The sequence below is a fragment of the Tachypleus tridentatus genome, chromosome 13, assembly GCF_004210375.1.
Source record: "Tachypleus tridentatus isolate NWPU-2018 chromosome 13, ASM421037v1, whole genome shotgun sequence".
Taxonomy (NCBI): Eukaryota; Metazoa; Arthropoda; class Merostomata; order Xiphosura; family Limulidae; genus Tachypleus; species Tachypleus tridentatus.
The window spans coordinates 89,688,918-89,709,027 of NC_134837.1; the positions used below are offsets into that span (position 1 = coordinate 89,688,918).

The 20,110-nt window shown below is 28.3% G+C and overlaps 1 protein-coding gene across 1 annotated transcript in view; it reads right to left on the reverse strand.

Moving 5' to 3' along the window:
• Positions 1-20,110, reverse strand: part of LOC143236872 (histone lysine acetyltransferase CREBBP-like) — a 107,575-nt gene that overhangs the window by 33,727 nt on the left and 53,738 nt on the right. The window contains 6 exon segments of the mRNA XM_076475517.1: positions 3,852-3,919; positions 6,359-6,436; positions 8,421-8,477; positions 8,792-8,872; positions 10,305-10,462; positions 14,881-15,051. Of these exon segments, the coding sequence (XP_076331632.1) occupies positions 3,852-3,919; positions 6,359-6,436; positions 8,421-8,477; positions 8,792-8,872; positions 10,305-10,462; positions 14,881-15,051 (613 nt within the window).

Genomic DNA, 20,110 nt, shown 5'->3' on the forward strand with positions numbered 1-20,110 from the left:
CAGTTTCAAAAGAGACAAACATTACACACAAGGTGAAGGTAGCTTACTACCACAATTTTGTGCGTAAAAGTGATGACCGAGAAAAAAAACTGGACTTCAAATGCATGTTGTACAGTTTGCACATCTGGCTGAATATGGATAGAGTAAATTTGCAGTTCCCATGGTATGACACAAGTCCAAAAATTACCTGATAGACTGTTATGTTTGTATGACTAATGTTTATGGCTATTCAGGAAATATTAAACAATAAGTTACATATCCAGATATTGCATCTGTAATGAAATTAGTACCTCATTGGAATGAATGATCATCTAGTGCAACATCCACCAGAAAATTTGGAAACAGAAGAGTTATCCTGCAAGGAACACACCATCTTCATCCTCTTCATTTTGTGATTTTATTACTATAGTACTTCAACATAAAATCAACATCTAACCACACGTGAAAAGCAAAATGATCTTATTTGTGACTTATCTTTATTAAATTTGATGTGGAACTTCTTCGTTTCTTATGTATAGTAACATAATTTGTCAGTTCCAGTTTACTCAAGTCACCATCAAAGTCTGCTCTTGCTACAACATAAATACTTTGCATTTCTGTACAAATACTATTGCACTAATGTAAAAATTAGGTACTGAATCCCATCCTCAAGAATGGATATTTTTCAGCAACTTATCTACAGTTAGTCTGAAAGCAGCATTTTTGCACAGTAGGAACACTACTAAGCTATTGATTCCTATTGCTCATGTTGTGAGCACGAAAGAAACTTATCAAAACATGCAGATTATACTTGAGGCCATCAAATGTGATCACCACAGGTGGAACACATGTAGTAATCTGAAAGTCAGGATTGGCAACTAAGCTGGTTGGACTTGTGGGATGAGTTCACTGGAAAATCAGAGCTTTCTGGAATTGGTGGTTTACATTTAAATAGAATAGCAGTTGGCTTATTTGCAAGGGTTACTTACTGAGCTCTAAGGGAGGTTTTAAACTAAGACTGCATAGTAGTGAAAGCCAGGAATAAACTAAAAGCAAAAAGAATAAGAAAGAATTAGCAAAGGGAATGAGTCCAGTAGCAGTTACAAGGATGGGCTTAATTCTTAATACTGCAATGCAAGAAGTATAAGAAATAAAACAGCACCTTTTTCATGGTGAATCCAAGAGATCTGTAGCAGAAACAGGGCAAATGTTAAAGAAAACACTGCTCTGAATGTCAAATAGCTTTTGAGAATGAGTGCCACTAGTTCTCTTTCAACACATTTTAAATAAATATAAATAGACAGTGACAAGATAACACATGATCATTCTTCAGAAAAATACAGATTTTATACCCTGTTTCGTTGACAAATCACCAATTTTCCACCATGAAAGAAACTCCAAATTAAAATATTCAAAGGGCTAGAACAGGTTCCATATTTTTTCAAAAGAATACTTACAAATGTAAGAGGTTTTATTTATAATCATAGCAAAGAACTTTATTCTTTTCTGCAACCTACTAGCACATTTTTTTTTATAAAATCAAAAATATAAAAATGTGTGGCACACATGTGTACATGTGTAAAAATGATATTCAGGGATATAAAAGCTGTACATATACATATCTGAAACAATAAAACATGGTTTGCATTGATACCAGTTTCAGTGTTCAAATCATTTTGTGAAACTTTAAATTTTCAAAGCACTCCCTTAAAAGACAAACAATTTCACAATATACACAATATGCATGTAATTAATAGTGTTAAATGTGTACTGAGAAATTCCTGCCCATTTCTTAAACTTGTAGAAGACTCTCAAGAATCAAGACTCTCAGTTTGTGCACTATAAACCTCAGAACTATAACTGCAATTAAAGCTTATTAATTGGGAAACTACAGATATTTGACCAGAAATGTTTATAGATTTTGAATATTATAAACTATTGGGGTTCCTATACAAACTAATTTTGGGCTTTTAATTCAGTTTCTTTCTCCACGTTGCATTCCTTTCAGTGATACTTAATACTATATATCATCTTTTCGCTACAACACTATCATGATACTGTTGTTAGGCAATCAATGTTGTTTATGTTGAATGCTTAATATGCACATTAATTTGTGGCTTATTTTATTTTCTCTATTTTTAGTAACTTTGGTAATAAAAAAGCAAATGGTTTAATTCAGAAACTTCTTAAGTTAGTTAAAATCAAACAACTACATTACTATTCCAGACAAGTGCAGTAACTTCATTCAGGTTGCAGAAGAGATAAATGAAAAGATGTTTACTTATCTTTATCCAAATTATTGATGATTGAGTAAAACAATGATTCTTGCACCTCAGTATGAAACTGTTCATGAAATAAATTAATTATTGTAAAAGGTTTCCAGACAGAAATTTACCTGGAGCTCAATTGTCAGTATTCCTGTTACAGTTGATGCTGTACATTACCCAACTGAATCCCTAAATTCTTTTGACCCACCAGAAATGCCAAGTCACATTCTGAAATTAAAGGCTGATTCACCAGTAATGTTGTTAAGAAATACTGATCCTACAAAATTATGTATAGCACAAGTTCAGTTGTCAAGGCTTTAGAGATGAAAATGGCTGCATTTCAAGAATTCCTTCCATACTAGGACATTAAAAATGTATTTAGATTTTACTTTAGTTAAATATGTATTGTGTGTGTTTTAAAAATCATATTTCAAAGGTTTAAGGGTTTTTACATATTTAAGTTGTTGCTTGGATTGCAAGATGACATCATTTGTGTTATACAAAGCTTCAGTGAAACAAGTATCAGTTTCGAAGTTGCTGTATTATAATATGAGCACCAGTTAACATATCAACATAAATAATAAAAGACATAATTTGAAAGTAAAATGAAAAATAAAGTGAGTGAAAAAATACAAAATTATACATATTAAAAAATGATTTGAGATACTTCTCCAAAGGCATTACATATTCATTTCTCAAATTTAAACATTTAATTGCAATTTACATTTATAATAATTGGTAGGGTTACTGATATAGTAGAGATAATGGAAAATAAAATATATACATTTACGTTACAAAACTTTAGATATTCATTTAGGAGGTACTAGAAATAATTGCATATGAAATGTGAAAATTGTAAAATAATACACAGCATTTTTATACTTCACAAACTTGCTAGTGAACTATTAAGAGAATGCAAATAATTATATTAAAAAACAAATTTTGTACTAGAAATAGTAGAAAATTTTTTTTTTCTCTGAAACTACAAACTTTTAGGAATATTCTTGTTAAATTTTTATCAATTTCATTTGTTAGATTTAGTTTTGGAATGAAATGTGATGAGAATAACAAAATTCCAAGTAAAATTCTTATCCAGGTCTAACCAAGTTAAAATGAAGTCCATTTAGAGAGAGTTAATATTTTCTTGCTTTTACTTTTGGGCAAATTGTTATAATTATTTATCTCATGAAAATAAAGATACTGCATACCATAACGTTTATCTGAAATACTTCTTTTGCATCATGAACCGATTTTATTTGCTGATTTAAATGGATGGCAAGACTGTACCTAGTTTGGATTTAATTAAAATATAGTAACATTTCCACATATTTCTTATTCTTTAATTGCCATAAGATGTTTCACTTTTTTTTTTCTTATGGATTTTAGTATAAAGATTAAATACAAAATTGAAACAGATTGTGGCTTACTTTTATTTATCAATACTCATTAACATTGGTTTTCATTAAAAAACTTTGACAATTTCTTTGAGAATTTTAGGAAATTCTTCTGCATTGTTCAGTTTTACCCAGTTTTGATGAAAACTAAAAAAAATCCAAATATTAAAAAGAACTTACTTTATGAAAAGAACTGAGGTTCATGACTTACTTTTGGCTGAAAATTTATTTTCTTTTCTCTTTTTTCCTTTTGCTTTCAGACAATTATCACAGGTAAAGCTGTGTAGAAAAAAACAAACTAATAACTTTTTAAGAATCTAACAAAGAGAAAAACAAAAATTTTCTTACAGAATTAATTTCAGCCCAGTGAGAGGAAGAAAGAAAAAAACAACACCTGATTATCTGTTTCAAGTTCCTGCTAGGGTAGTACATGAGGTATTTGAACACAAATTTTAACAGCTAATTTGAACCCACTGATTTGTTTGAAAGCTAGAAAACAAATTTCATCATTAAAAACACTTATCAAGTAAATGTTGAATAAGAAGACAACTTTGACTTGTTACTATTAAATCAGGAAAATTTAAATTAACACTGCCCAGCACAACGATCACCTTTCAGTGTTAAGTGTACACCTGCATATCAGATTTTAAAATTCAAGTAACAATAACAATAAACACAATGTTAAGAAACTTTAACTGAAAGATATTTTATTGTATGTAATATTTATTTCATGAAGAAAAGTGAAAGGAAATTCTAACTTTAATTTCTAAATACCCCTGAGATGTCCTCTTATTATTTTTTTTTAAATGAACTAAGTGTCTCAACTATCACAAATTGTAATAGCCTAATACAGTTTACATTATGAAACATATGCAGACATGTGGCTCTTCAAAACTGTAATGCTCTGTAAATTTAGCCAGGGGTGTGGAGGACACCTGGACTCCCAGAAGAACCGAGCAAATTTTTGACACCTAATTCAATAATTTTTGGAAGTATTTGATTTGGTTCCAAAATGAAACTGGCATCAAAAAATATATGATGATAATTACCTTTAAACTATGGAATTTACTGATATTCATGCCAAATGTTTATATCAATTTTTATTATTTTTTCTTCCAAAATAGTCATGACAAACTGTAATTTGGTTTGAGGGTCATTAGATCTTCTTTTTAGTTATATCAAATCTTTACATACTCTTGCGTGCAACACAGCTAAATGTGATATCTAAAATAGTCATGATTTCCACCTTTCCATAATGATATTCAGGAAACTTTTTCTACATTTTTATGCAGGTGTTTTATATATAGTATGGTGTCTAATGCAACTGAGTACAAAAGTCATAGTAAGAAGAGAATTGTTTTATATTTTAAGAAATAAGTTTAATAACTTATTTCTAAATAGTAATAATCCATATAGATACATAATGTATAAATGTGACTGTATATTACAAAATACTAGTCCACTAAATCACAGCCAAGACAGGGAAGACTGAAGATCAGTTTTATCTCAATGGATAACTAATGTGAGTACATGTGCAAGTTATGTAATGTTAGCTAGGCATGACTGGAAAGTCAAATATACAGTGTTACAAGATTTAAGCTACTTAGACTACACATCTGTACTGTTGTGTTAGATTAAGTAGTTGTTCTTCCACAAAAAGAGAGCATAATGTATATTTATTTCTAATTTTTTATGATGATTATGAGATTGGTCAAGTGATAGACTCCACATAGAGTACAGAAAAAAACAAAATACAATATCTAACTGAAAACAAACATTTGAAATGTATCATGAAGGTCTGAGAGATTAAGCAAATAATTTGAGATTTTTGGGACAAAGAATAGTTTTTTTTTAATCATAAAATGAAATCACTTTGCACTCAGACTGATAGCAAAACAGACTAGATATTTTCAGAAACAAATCTTTAGTAAAAATATTTAATGAAAAAACCTGATTTTTTTCTGTACAATATACTTGTGTTATTTACTAAAGGTCTATCAAATTTTATGAAGATATACATGTTGTATCAAAAGTTATAGTGCAAATACAATTGTACACAAATTCTAGTATAATTATACTCAGCCCACTGAGAAAGAGCTAACAAAGTATTAAAAATTAAATTGTATTAATCGAATAAAATGTATATTATTTTGTTAGATTTTGTTCAAATCACACTGCTTTAGTTGCTTAACAAACATACCTCATTCTTTCAGAAAACATGCATATAATAGCACATTACTTTGGCCACAAGATAATTTAACAGAGAGAATAGGGAAACAAGTTCAATCAAAATGCAAAGGTTATATTTTCAAGCCTACAACTATGGACTATATACATAAAAAAAGTAAACAAAGTAGTCTGGAAATAGTGTCATCATTTTCTCAAGCTACAAATCCCTATATTGACTCCATGCTGACAGTACTTATTTTTTAACTACAAAAACATTTTAACATCCAAAAAATGCAAAATTTATCTTTACATGGTAGGATCATTAAACCACCTTGTGAATTTTAGCTTAACAAACACAATATAAGAATATTCATTAAATAATTAGAGAATTAGAATAAACACAAAAGAAAACTAGTAAATATAATAAGTCACTACAAATAACAGAACCAATACAAGAAGTTTAATACTTACATACTTGGGATAAATTTATAAAACTACACAATTAACACAATGTAATACTTTGTGGAATATATACCATATTATACTTACCCCTCGGGCCAAATGCTTTCTAAATGCAATACACATATTTGATGAAGTTTTCTTCCACAGTCAGTACATTCAACAAATCTGCATAAACAAAATAGACAACATTCTGTATTTATTTTCTCACTACAAGGAGGAATTTTCTAAGGAAAAACAAATGAAACTATACAAAAAAATTAAAATGCCTTTTCTGCTTCAAATAGACAGAAAATATGCATTTAACAACACGATGAACACTTGGTACTTTGAGAAAAATCATGTATCTGAAACACTGTTTATAAAACTTTCAACAAATTTAGCTGTGAAATTTTGCAATACTATACTACAAGGTAGTTGTAAATTCTGAAAAAAATAAATGAATACTTTATGATCTCTTACACATTTTTAATTTAATTATTCGAATACGTGAAATTTTAATATAAATGAATGATACAAAATGATTTGATCAATGTATTTTATTGTTGTCAAATATTATTAAGCTGCTTTGTCAATCTTTGTTAAACAACAAGCATCAATGATGGTCTAACATATGGAATAAAATTTATATCAATGGTCTGAACCTTGTTTTCACCAAATACTGAAAATGGAAGTTACCAAGTAAGGCAAGACAAAAAATTCTTTTTTAGCAGTTTTATACTTTAACAACTCCCGTAAATATACTACAAACATAAATACAACTCAAATATGAAATATCTAAGATACCTGAAAAAAAATTTAATTTTACAAAAATTCTCCAAAACAATAACAAAAAAACATGCTATATACAAGAACATTCTTCTCTGGTTACCTTCTACTGAAAATTAAAATATCTCTATTAGAGTTGTTTGGATCAACAATGAAAGGAGGAAGATGGACCAAATGAGCTCCTTTCATTTGTAACCTTTAAATTATTATTTGGTAATCTTAGTCAAGTCAACAAGTGACATTATCCTTGGTTTTCTGAACTTCAAAAAAATTGGTTGGTAATCCCCAAGCACTTAATAAAGCTAACTGTGCTTTTTTTTTTTTTAACAATATTTCTCACTTGCTTTTCTTGCAGTCATATCTGGAAAACTGAGAGCAGAAATCTCTGTAAAAACATTTCTGTTTCTTGCTTTTGTCACTAATTTTCCACACTTCAGCACAACAGCTTTGTTTTCTTAGAATCACTAGATATGTCATTATTTTTAATATAGTGGTTATAAAAAACCTTTTCAGCCATTACTTCTGTATTTCAGACAACACTGCAAACAATACAACACTTTCCAGAAAGATTAGTTTCTACATTCACAATCTATACAGCCAGCCTGTTTAATGAATATTTTTCTTCGTGTCATTGCCAATTCCATATACATTTTGCAGATTTATCAATGAAGGATGTGTTATTTCCAGCTTTCAAGGAGACCAACATGATTTCACCCTGTCATACAGATGCACAGTCAATGATAATGTAGGTATAAAAGCAAGCAACAAATAGAAATTAATGGAAATGATGTATTATCATTTTGTCTTACAAATGTCTTACAAAGCTTATAACAGTCCAGGGCAGTCTTCCTTCGTTTCCACAGTCTTCCCATATGTAGTGTGGGAAATTTTCTACAGGCTCTTTGTTCACTACACATACTGGCCAAATCTTTGTTAAAAAAATTCATGGGCTTGAAAAAGTGAAAGGTTTATAATGTTCTTTCCTAATTTAGCTTCTTCAAGAAGCTTTAAAATGAAAACAATAAGGCCCATTAAAAACACATACATAGGAAAGAGAATCTCTTCTTTGCATCAGTTTATTTTTTAATAGATCAGTAGCTGGGTACTTCTAATCCACTCAAACTGTTTAAAACTGTACAGTATTAAACATTTCTCTTTCAAGCATTTTCTCTCCTCTCAGTCTACCACCAGAACTGTTAATATAACTGCTACAGCATTATTTTACTAAATAACATGATTAGAATGTAAAAATGTTTATTATGTTATAATTTATTAACCCAAGTTACTTTTATTATTGAAAATTAAAATGAAAACTAAGTTCTATATTTTCACTTTATGTCACAATTTTGATGAAAATACAAAAATCCACAACAGAATTACTCACAGTTCTAACTCTAAATGGTCATTTTTCATTTCAACAAACTGATCTTTTCGTATTGTTCTGAAAAAAAGAGAGAAAACAAATCATTGTGTTTGGCAGATGAAGTATAGTATAAAATTAATAATTACAGAAAAACCTATATAATTCAACTATATTATTTTCTATAAAGTTCTAAATAAATTTTATATTCATAAACCAACCCAGTGATTACATTGATATATTTAATTACAAAATTTAAGTTTTCATTATATTTTGATTAAAATAAACTTACTGAAAAATGCATATTAATTTGAATTTAAAAATTATACACACAGATTTTAGATCATCAAGAATATAACCTGATAAAAGTGCAATAATACTAGAATATCACTCACGTTTGTGGTGCTGTAGGATCGTCTCCAAGAGTGACAGTGTCACCCTGTATTTCTGAAAAACATCGTTGACAGTAGGTATATCTGTCAGAAAGAAGGCCAAATTGTTTTGAACTACTCCATAATAATTTTGGTGGTTGGTCAGAAGAAACAAATCCCATACAGCAGCCCAGCAAATTTGAGAAGATGAATCAAACAAGCAGGAAAGGATGTCAAGCACACAGCATATCAAACAGATCAGACAGGAAGAAGCAATCCATTAATTAATTTGCCTTAAAGTAATTAATTAAATGGAAAGCTTAAAATAATCAAAAGAAGCAAATAATTACAGCTATGGTCGAGCAATTCAAAACCAACAACAAAACAAAAAGTTAAGCATGTTAGGAAGGCATACAATTTTCATGTTTTTATGAAATAAAACACATGTTCAATATGCACATGCAAATTCAAATAATGCATTATTCTTTAATAAACTGACTCAGTGAGAGGTTGGCCCTGGGGTATGCTTTAAAGGGTCTATCAAACCTAATATATTTTTTAAAAAGAAATTACAGGTACACTTGTTACCAAAACATACATGTTATTTTGAAATAGCACATTTTGCACACTTAAGATAACTGGACCAGACAGTAGTAAATTTGAAGACAAAAAAAAAAAAAAAGCTCACAAACTGAAATCAAAGTCTTTATTTTCTCCTTAAGCAGTATCATTGCAAAAACTTCTACATTCAAAATATATTTTTGTAATTTTTCTGGGTTATATACAAATCTTATTATCTGAAATGGCACAATTAACAAAATAAGCAATAATAATAATACCTTTTGCACTGTAGCAACTAGAAGCAAGAGAAAACATAGTTTGTGTATGCAATTCTCTAAATGTCTCTAATACTGACAAGTTTTTTCTTTTTTTGTTTTCACTAACTGAGTGACAACTGTGTTTAACTGTGTTAAATATTGAGACTGAAATATTTCATCACAAATAAATTTCAATAATATCTTCTACATTAAGAAAGATCCTAAATTTTCATGGCTGTGTGATCTCTTCATAATGCAGGCCAGCAGCTCAATCTTTTTCCTACCTCGGATCAGCTATCTCCAATCCCAACATTTTACTGATCCCTTATTACAATATTAATATTTGAAATTACTTTTTATTTGCACTGTAAAATGATATACTTCAATAGTTATATTTTAAACCACAAACATTTTTCCTTCTACTACCTTGTGGTGACCACTGCTGCAAATGATAGAAATATCAGTAAAAAGTACCATATAAGAACCTTGTGCACATCATGAATTTCACACAAAACAGTTAAATTCTCAATTTGTTAACCTTCTTCATCTTTTATGTAACATCACTGTTACTGTTCTGAAAAGTAATATGAAAAATTAAAAACCACTGACAATTTTTCCAAATTTAGAAACAAAACAATAAGCTTACAATAAATACACCTTTACATGACACTGAATTAGAAAAAAGGTCATATGTTTAGCTGAAATCATAATTTTCTAACCTATTTTGAAAGCTCCAGTACTTAGCATCCCTGGGTATTGTACAAAGTTGTTTCCCATAGCAACAAAGTACTTGTGGCTGAAAAACATATTTTCTCCCACAGCAGTATCCAAGTGATTGCATTACAGGATCTATCTCTTGTTCAAACACTTCTGCTAGCTGTTAAGACATGTATTATCACAGGTATTAGAGACATATAAAATAGACAAATGTAATTCAAAATCAATAAATAATAATCTAAATTCACAAATTATGAAAAGCAAAACTTAAAAGTTCTTTTCAAACTTCTGAAATTACAGTAAGAATCAGAAATTTGAATTACCTACATTTTTGATTTGCTGAAATATCAATAAGTTTGTCAAATCCCTACTACTCCCTCTGCCTGACTTCAACAGGTTGTCTTTAATGAACTGTTCATGGTATTTATATATGTTTATAACTAACAGACATAGCAAATTTTCTTCTACATAATCTTAGATGTCACTGTTTAGTTTCCCCACCATAAACCATTAATAAATTGAATTTATTTGTATTTGATGATTATACTTTGGTGCTATGAATACCAAATGAAAATTTTTAAACATTATTTTCTCAACCCTAAGTTTATGCAGACTCGGTTGATTTATCTGACTTGGTAGCTAACATAAAAAACAAGAAAAATATCCAAATTACTTGTTTTTCTACCTAGAATAACTACAGCTTGTAAGTTTACATTTTTTAAAATTTAATTTCATTGCGTTATTGCTCTTTGAACTGTTTCTATGTAGTAATCCTAAAAGACGTATATCACACATGGAATGCACAGCCTGTTACTGTACTGAACAACACAAATTACTTACTTAATACATATTTTTCATCATCTAAGTTAAGTTTCTAAATTTTACACTTTATTTTATAATGAGAAATAAAAGATATATAAAGAAAGCAAGATGTCTAATGCCACGTAATCTTTAGCTGGTGAATTTATGAGTTTCTTTAATACAGAGCAATAAATTCACCATCAGGAATTTATTAAGATATTTAAAGAGTCATAAATCATGGCTTTTACACAGAAGTCTATATAAAAATACTTATCAACTTAGACTTGAAAAAAATTACATTGTGAATAACTGAATTCTATGTTAAAAAGTGTCCAAGGTGAAAACTGCAAAAAACAAAATATCCTGCTATTCATTATTTCCTATTAAAAAAAAGAAAGTGAAACTCAAAACCTGTGATCTTGCATGAAAGAATACAAAAGTAACACACAATTATACACAAAACTAAATATAAACTTAAAGAAATCCACAGAAGACTTTTAAACACTATCCTGCTCAGTAATATTTTCTTGAGACTTGTGTATAAATGTTGAAATAAGTAACACAAAATACTAAGACATAAAATTAAAAACATTTTAAATTCATGATAATCTGTGGATCTGTAAAAAGTTTGCTATCTACATTTGGGTATTTCAAATGTCATCACAGAATTCTGAAGATATATATACAACAAGAAGGCATAAAAAAGATTTGTATTTATGAAATAAACAGCAGTTGAAAGAGGATTTAAACCAAATGCAGCAGACACAGCAGTTAAGAAATTTACTAATGTAGTAATAATGGATCAAAGTATTAACTTAAAATGTAGTAATGATAAAGTTAAAGAACAATATTCAATTTTGGAATATGTTCCATGTTTAACTACTAGTTTATTTAAAGTGCTTAAAAACATATTTTACCTATAATTCATATATAAGACAGAGCAAATTTTGAGTAATACTAAAGATTATATATAGTTTCTGGAAACTGCTGGAATAATTAAATGTGAAAGACTTTACCGGACAGAAAAAAAATTTAAAATCTTATTTAGCAGAACATCAGAGACATTAAAGAAATAAAGAAATAGAAAATTAAGCCATAGCACACCAAGTACAAATAACTCAACATAAAACATTATGGGAAAGACTATTACTGGCTCAACCAAAGGGGTATTAGAATCAATAATAAGGATGAATCTTTGGGAATGACAATGTATACAAAAGATTACGAAATACTAAATACAGATAAATGTCTGGCAAATATCTGCAAGAACAAAGTGGTGAGACCTCTGACAATTATGGATAAATAGTAAAACTATGCACAGTCAAATGACCTAGTTAAAAAAGGTATAAATATGGCATTATTATGCTTTGCACTTTCTCACCTGATGAAGACATTGATATATCCAATGTCAACTCTTTTGAAGGCAACAGACTGACCTTAACTAAAATTTTTTAAATTATTTATCTATCTAAATGTTCTGTGTTATTTATTATTAAAATTAACTGTTTAAGTTATCCCTATCTGAATCTTTTAAGTATTAAATGCAAATTGCATATAAAATTTTAATAGTAAAAAAACTTATTTTATTTCAACATTTCTTCTTTCAAAATTATTTTACAATCCATATTATACACTGTGAATTAATAAAAAGTTGGAATGAATTATTACTGAAGAACACCCCTGGAAATTGCTACAGTAAAAGTGTAAAAATCATTGAATAAATTATTTATGTAAGCACAGTAAAAGTATTGTGAGAAGTAATTTATAGTTTTCCAATAGTGTTTACATATAGATTTTGTAAAGTAACAACAGAATTTCATTTAGAACATACATGTAAAACAACAATAACACAGATATGAAATTTTGTAACCAGTTTCTTTTTGTGGTCTTTTTATTCCTGAAAATATTTGTTAAATTATGTTTGAAAGTTGTGGCAGTTTTCTTTGATGAAGATATTCAAATAAGTTTTATTAGGGTTAAAATGCATGGTAGGGATAACAAAATACTCATATTATTCAAAATCTTTCAAAACTTTAATGTTAATCATATTCAAACAAAGCATATTTGCTAGAAACTATTGTTTTAATTCTGTTACCTAGCCTGAGCTGATGCCATTTTGCAAGGTCAGATTTTATGTCACCAAATCTTTGTAAAGTTTACTTGGTGTTTTTTCATGATTTTTATTTAGAAGCAGTGACAACTGGAATTAGTAAAATACATTTTCAAACAAAATATTTTTCTCAAAATCACTCAAGTTTTAAACTAATGATTAAATAAAAATAATCCTGAGATCAACAATTGAACTGAAGCTCAACAAAGAAAGGACCAAAAATTGGTTAATAACAAAATCTGGAAATTTCATACAGAAAAATGACAGAAACTCTCAATCAAGTTATATGTTTTCAAAGCTACGACCAGTAAACTATTTAGAAGTTCTGTCCCAAGATTCATGCAATTTGGTAAGGTATATTCTCTGAAAAAGGAGACAGTGAAAGGATATCCACAACATCTATCTTAAGTTTAACAAATTGTTCACCTTGTTATGAACAAGTCATTATATGCACATCACAGCTTTTTAAAGAATAACGTTCAAAATTCAATTAAACTACTTTATTTTCATTGCAAGCAAATATAACTGGCATCAAAACATTTAATAAATCAAAACTACTAGGCCTTCTCTACTTTATTTGTCAACCCTCTATAAGGTACAGAAAGTAAAATACCCATTTAATATGGATATTACTAAAGCAGAGTACCTTTTATGGACTTTAATTTTGTTTACTTATGGAATCATAAACTGAAATCAGACCCACTCATTTTGCACTACTATCACACCCTCTCTTTCACAAATCATCAATAATGTTTTATACTGTATTATCTATAACCATTAGAAAGGTAAAATTTAATCTACCAAATGATGTATCACATTAAATTGTTTTCAGTATAGAGTACTGTCTACTTTATCTTTAGTTTGAAACTTTCTTTCATAGTGTTCAGATCAACAAGCTTTAAAGTCAAAAAGCCACATAAACTGTGACATTTACATAACATTATCTGTTTTGTACATAGTAGCTAATACTCACATTCTTAGAGGCTTTATTTAACTAACTACAAATTATTTAGTATACCAATGCTTAAATATAAAAAAACTTAAATTCCATTGGCAATCAACAGAAAAATATTCAAGATTACTAATACAACATTTTTTGTTTCATGTACATTTCATATTATAACAGTAACTAAAAAATGTAAAAATTAGAATCTTATTACACAAGACAATGAAAAATAATAACCATAAACATTTTTCATGACATATGCTTGTGTGTTACATCATTCAATCCAGTAGCATTAGCAGCACATTTGCAGAATTATTAGTAATACAAGGTTCAAAGTGTAATAAAACAATAAAACCAAATACAAATAAACGTAGACTGTTAGAAACTTTAAGCTATTTAAGATAAAGAATTGTAATCGTTCTAGAAAAAAGGTAATTTGTATTTATTTATTTTTTATTTTTATAGTGATTGCAAGATTGATCAGATTTTCCAAGTGTATATAGACAGGATAGAGAAAATACCTGATTTTGTGTGTATAAGTGACTTGGAATATTTATTGAAAGCTTGAAGATAAAAAATATTAAAAATTATAGTACAGAAACTGTGATGATTAGTTTTTGGTTATGATATGAGTAAAACCACACGCGTGAGGAAAGTATTAATATTTCAAGGTGTTTTTCAATCAGTATAGTATTATCCTACACAAAAAGCACAAACCTACCTTTGTGCAATGCCTATATACTCGTGATGTCTTTCTGTTATACAGCCATGCATTATCAAACATCAACCACACATCTTCCACATACTGCCAAGGATCTTGATACTGTCCTGTATCAAGCTTTCTCTTAATAGTAGATAAATCCATAGGTTTTTTTATTATGTCAAAGTAATCCTGAAAAAAACAGAAGAAAGCAAAAAACAGAAACAATGTGTAGAAGAAAAACTAGCATTAGTCCAGTGTTTTCTTATTTTCAAATTTTCATGGATTTATGACAATATTTTATTTTCTAAAAGAGTCTTTCAGGTAGTCAATTACCCAGTATGAAGCTAAGATGGAAATTTATTTTTGAAAGAAAAATAAACCAACAACAAAAAATGCAGATTTTTCTTTTCACTTCGAATTTATAACAGGTTTTAAAATGACACTGGGTATTTATGTATAATGCTACATCAATTAAGGTTTCTTTTTATTTAAGAAAGTACATAAAAGAATGTTTAAAGTAAAAGATGTACAACTTTTTTCATTACAGAATTATGTGAAAAAAAGAAAAACAAAACAACTTTGAATATAAACTTGCAAGTTTAAGTACAATACCTAACTAATAAATAACTATGAAAGCAGTTGTTCATTTTTAAATAAATCCAGGAAGAAATACTTATTCTGAAAACAAATGCATTTTTGTTAAATACAGACTGATTTACATTAAGGCTAAATTACCTTTACATATAATAACATATTTCTCAACAAATCTGCTTTCTATATACACACACAGTTACAGACTAGTGTTAACCAAATCAGGTATTTCACAAAAGGAACAAGTGAATTTATCAACAGAAGACAACCTTCAATGTCAAACTTTTAACTTTAAAACTATGTTACTTAGATGAGTTTAGAGTAAAAACTAAATCTTAAATTAATCAGAATGAATGTTTTGAATTTTATTTTAACTGTTTACATAATACCATAACAATGGCAAAACCAGTTATTAATCATTTAACGTACACAACATTTATTTAAATTCCAGGGTTAATACTTCTGCCACATAGCTTCTAAACAAAAGCTGTGAATGAAAATACTTATTGTAAGATCATTCCCATATCTTTTACTTCTGATAAATATAGCTAAAGTATACGACATTTTACAGGTAGACAGCAAAATATCTGTAAAATTTGTTCAAAAATTAATGAATCAAACTGCTGAAATTAAACTTATCATGAATATAGATTTTATGAAAACACTAAAATAGCAAACAATAATATATCCTTCAAGTCACAAACTGAACATATTAAGTACAGAAAGTTGTGTTTTTCCACATGTAAATCTCATTTGAATGCCTGATAGTCATTTACTGCACAATTGTTTCTATGTATTTTCCTTTCTTAAACAAGATATGTACCATTAATATAATAGCATTACATTAGTGGCACGTCGAAGAGTGTTGCAGTAATAATATATTCTAGCATATGTAAAAATTTTATTGACTGTGAAACGTTTAACGTTTTGACAAAACACTGGTCTGTCTTTTTACTTGTACTTATAAATTTATTATTATATGAACAAATGCTCCCTTACTCAAGAATCTGTTCATACGTTTTAACGATGACACAAAAATAAAACAGTGAAATCAGATGCTTTTTTTTCCTGTTCTTTTGAGTTTTATGGCATTTAACTCCGTGAAGATTTGTGTTAAGACTGGAATGAAGTGATAAAAATTTAGCTCAGTTGATGTAGAGCTAGAAGACAAATTGCTTGTGAACAATTTTTGTCACAATTACAATTTTGATTTTTTTGTAAAACTTGATTTTTAATTTCGTACTTACTTGAGTTATGACATTGCAATATGATAAGGAAATTTATTATTTTTTAAACAAAGATTACACAAGCTGTGATCATCCAGCTGACCAAATAACATTGCACACCTTTTATATGCCACATGATTATTTGTATTTTGTTGACTTTCCTGACCTTTTTCCATGTTTATGTGTTGGGATTATTTGTATGTGGCATCATACAGATGAGTGATTTATATTCGCTGGACATCTATTACTTGCTTCATAGGTTGCATACAATGGAAATTTATTGCTATTATTAAAATATTTGCCACTTATTTAAAACATAAAATAAACACTTACTTTTCTTAAGATTTGCAGTTAAGCTTATCACATGCAATTTTGATCATTTTACACTCACATGGGTAATGAAATTGTTATGAATACATGTTCTAGTCAGCACCATTCAGTTATTTTTGATTAATTAATTAACTTTAAAATTGTTTATGACCTGATTAGAAGATTAAAACAAAGGAATATAAAAAATTATACATTCAGGACAATAAGCAATTATTTATAACAACAGTATAGTATTTGGAATAGTTATACTAAAGTTCATAAACATTACTGCTTACAAATAAACATCAAGTTAATTCTCTTGAATTTTTGGGTTAACAAGCTTCTACTTAAAAACCAAAACAACTTTTACAAACTATGTTTGCTAATTTGGTTTCATTAGAGAATATTTCATCAAAATACTGAACTCTACCATCAACAGCTGACATCTACCAGGAACCCTACTTTAGCCTTTCGTAGGTTACTATACTCCTACTAATAAAAAAGAAAAAATAATGATTCTAAAATCTGTTCATCCTCAGGTATTTCAAAGAGTGGTTGGATTAATTGCAAGTGGCTTCATTTAATTTTTTTTAAGTTTCAAGGAAAACTAATTTCCACATTTAAGTCTGCATTTAATCTGTTCCTGTTGCCTAATCAAGTACCTGATCTTTACCGTTACGTATAAAACAAAAAATATATGACAGCTGTGAATTATTTCTGTATCAACGACCAGTCATCATTTTGACTGCAAACCCTGTACACATTACCTTGCAGGTAACCATACATTTTGCAATACAACATCATTTAGTATTTCTCGTGATAAACTTAAGGTACAAATTAAATTGCCTTTCTACTGATATTAAAAATAAAGTTAGCATTTATATACATAAAAGATAAATGGAACTGAACACAAATAAATATCACAATATCAAAACTGGAAAGAATATGTCACAAATGATTTAATTAATGGGTAAATGTGCAAAATGAATTATCAATGATTATCACCAAGTAACTTAAGCAACATATATCAAGATAGTATCTTATCTACCTTTCACTTCCATTATATACATTTGTTATTGCTTGCATATTTTTGAGATAATCCACAAAAATATTGTACAAATAGTTACTTAATGTCCAATACCCAAAAACATTTGATGTCAACCTCTGGAACTATATTTTGACAAACTGAGATTTAAATGTTATTCTGTGGCAAAATGTATACTGGTTTAGATATACATTTTTTACAAATTTATGATAATTAAGTATTACTTCCTGAATCTGTTTTCAAGAAATTTAAAGATTTCAACCAAAATCCAGTTTAGTAACATAATAAAAATATCTGCTAATCTTGATGAAGAAGAGACATTACTCTATATCAGATTTAACCCTTCCTCACAAATGGTGGGAAGTGTGACTGCCAAGTAGAATATTACAGTACAATAAAATCACGTTAAAACTATATTAACCAACAAGAAACCCAGGAAAAAAAACTGACATACTACAACCTAAATTTTAAAATATATAAGCAAGTGAAGCAACTTATTGGCCGATACCTGAAATACGTAAAACTCCTTAATTAGCATAAACAACAACAACCATGTTTTTATTTCATTTCTACACAAACTAACAGCAGGAAGAAGAAAAAAAAAGCATCTATATTGTTGCAAAATTGATAGTTACATCTACTTTTTCTTCCATACTTCTTAAACAATATTCATTCCTTTACCATATAATGCAAACAAAAACAAAAAACAGTTGGTAATAAAAGTCTATGAATGCAATTTAGCAATGGAAAGTAGGGAAGCATTAAATATATATTTCAATCCATTCTTTAGCAACAGGAATTCTGATGTGTAAAATACTCATTTACACAGAAGAAACTAAACTATTGATAAAAAAAATTTAAATGCTGAAAACTTGAACACCAGTTTAAGTAATGTTTGGAAGTTGTAAGTTAATGCCATGATTTCAAAAATGACTTTTTTTAAATAAGTGAAATGATTATACTCTGTAAATATTGATAAAACTGAAATGAAATATATTATGCAGAATAACCAATTAAGAAAATTTTTTTTTAAAACAAATGATCTGAAGTATATTTATTAGTTCCCTGAATAACCTGAGAAACTTCTTTACTACTGAAACTCTTCCAATCTCCTTAAGATTCAAGAACAGATAACTACAAAAGCTACAAAGATAATAATAATCATAATGAAAGAGTGCTCTAAGTTGTTTTTCTGAAGATACAAATATTTTCAATAAACTAATCAGTTCAATAAATCTCAAAATACTTTTCCAAATCATATACACTAAACTACCTTAGCAACTCCAAAGGTCCATCTTGATTACGCTCAGTGTGTTGGTAAAATCAACAGAAATTTAAAAATAAGTTTCTGGTTTATAGTACTACTTGTATTGAATAATCTATTTCTAATTTTCTCCTAGATTTGATTTATTCATGTTAGGTTTCTTAAAAATAATAAAATGGAAGTAAAAATTTTAGAACAAAAATGTTTTTTCAAAAATTTTAGTAGTTGGCTTCAATGTTGTGATCTGGTTGGTCATAAAGCTAATCTACATATTTAAATTCAATATACTTTAAAGTTTATACAAGTTTTTAATTGGTCAGTATTTTTGTTTTCCTTGTACTTTCTTGGAACTGTCTACAATGTTGAGATACTGGTCCTAAAACTGAACTCCATTTTTAAATTTAACCAGCTTATGTTTGTCCAATTTTAAATGTGATCAACACAAAAAAATGTATTGAATTAATTAACACTTATGCTAATATTAAAATTTGTTACAAAACCAACATCACTGAGGAGTGTAAAAAGTATAATTTAATTTAATTATTTGTTACTACATTTATTTCTAATTTTAAAATATTGATATTTCTTAAAAAGCCCAATGTGATTAGTTTTTGAAAGGTTAATGTGAAAGGCCAAGTTTGCAAAAATTAAAAAAAAACTCTCTCTCTTAACACTAGAACTGATTTTTCATACTATTTTTGCTCAAAAATTGTCAAAAATGACTGGATTTTGATGGAACTTGGTAGAAATACGTAGAATATTATTTCTCACTGTCAGGCCAAAAAGTAGTTCTTAACCATTGATAAAAACAGA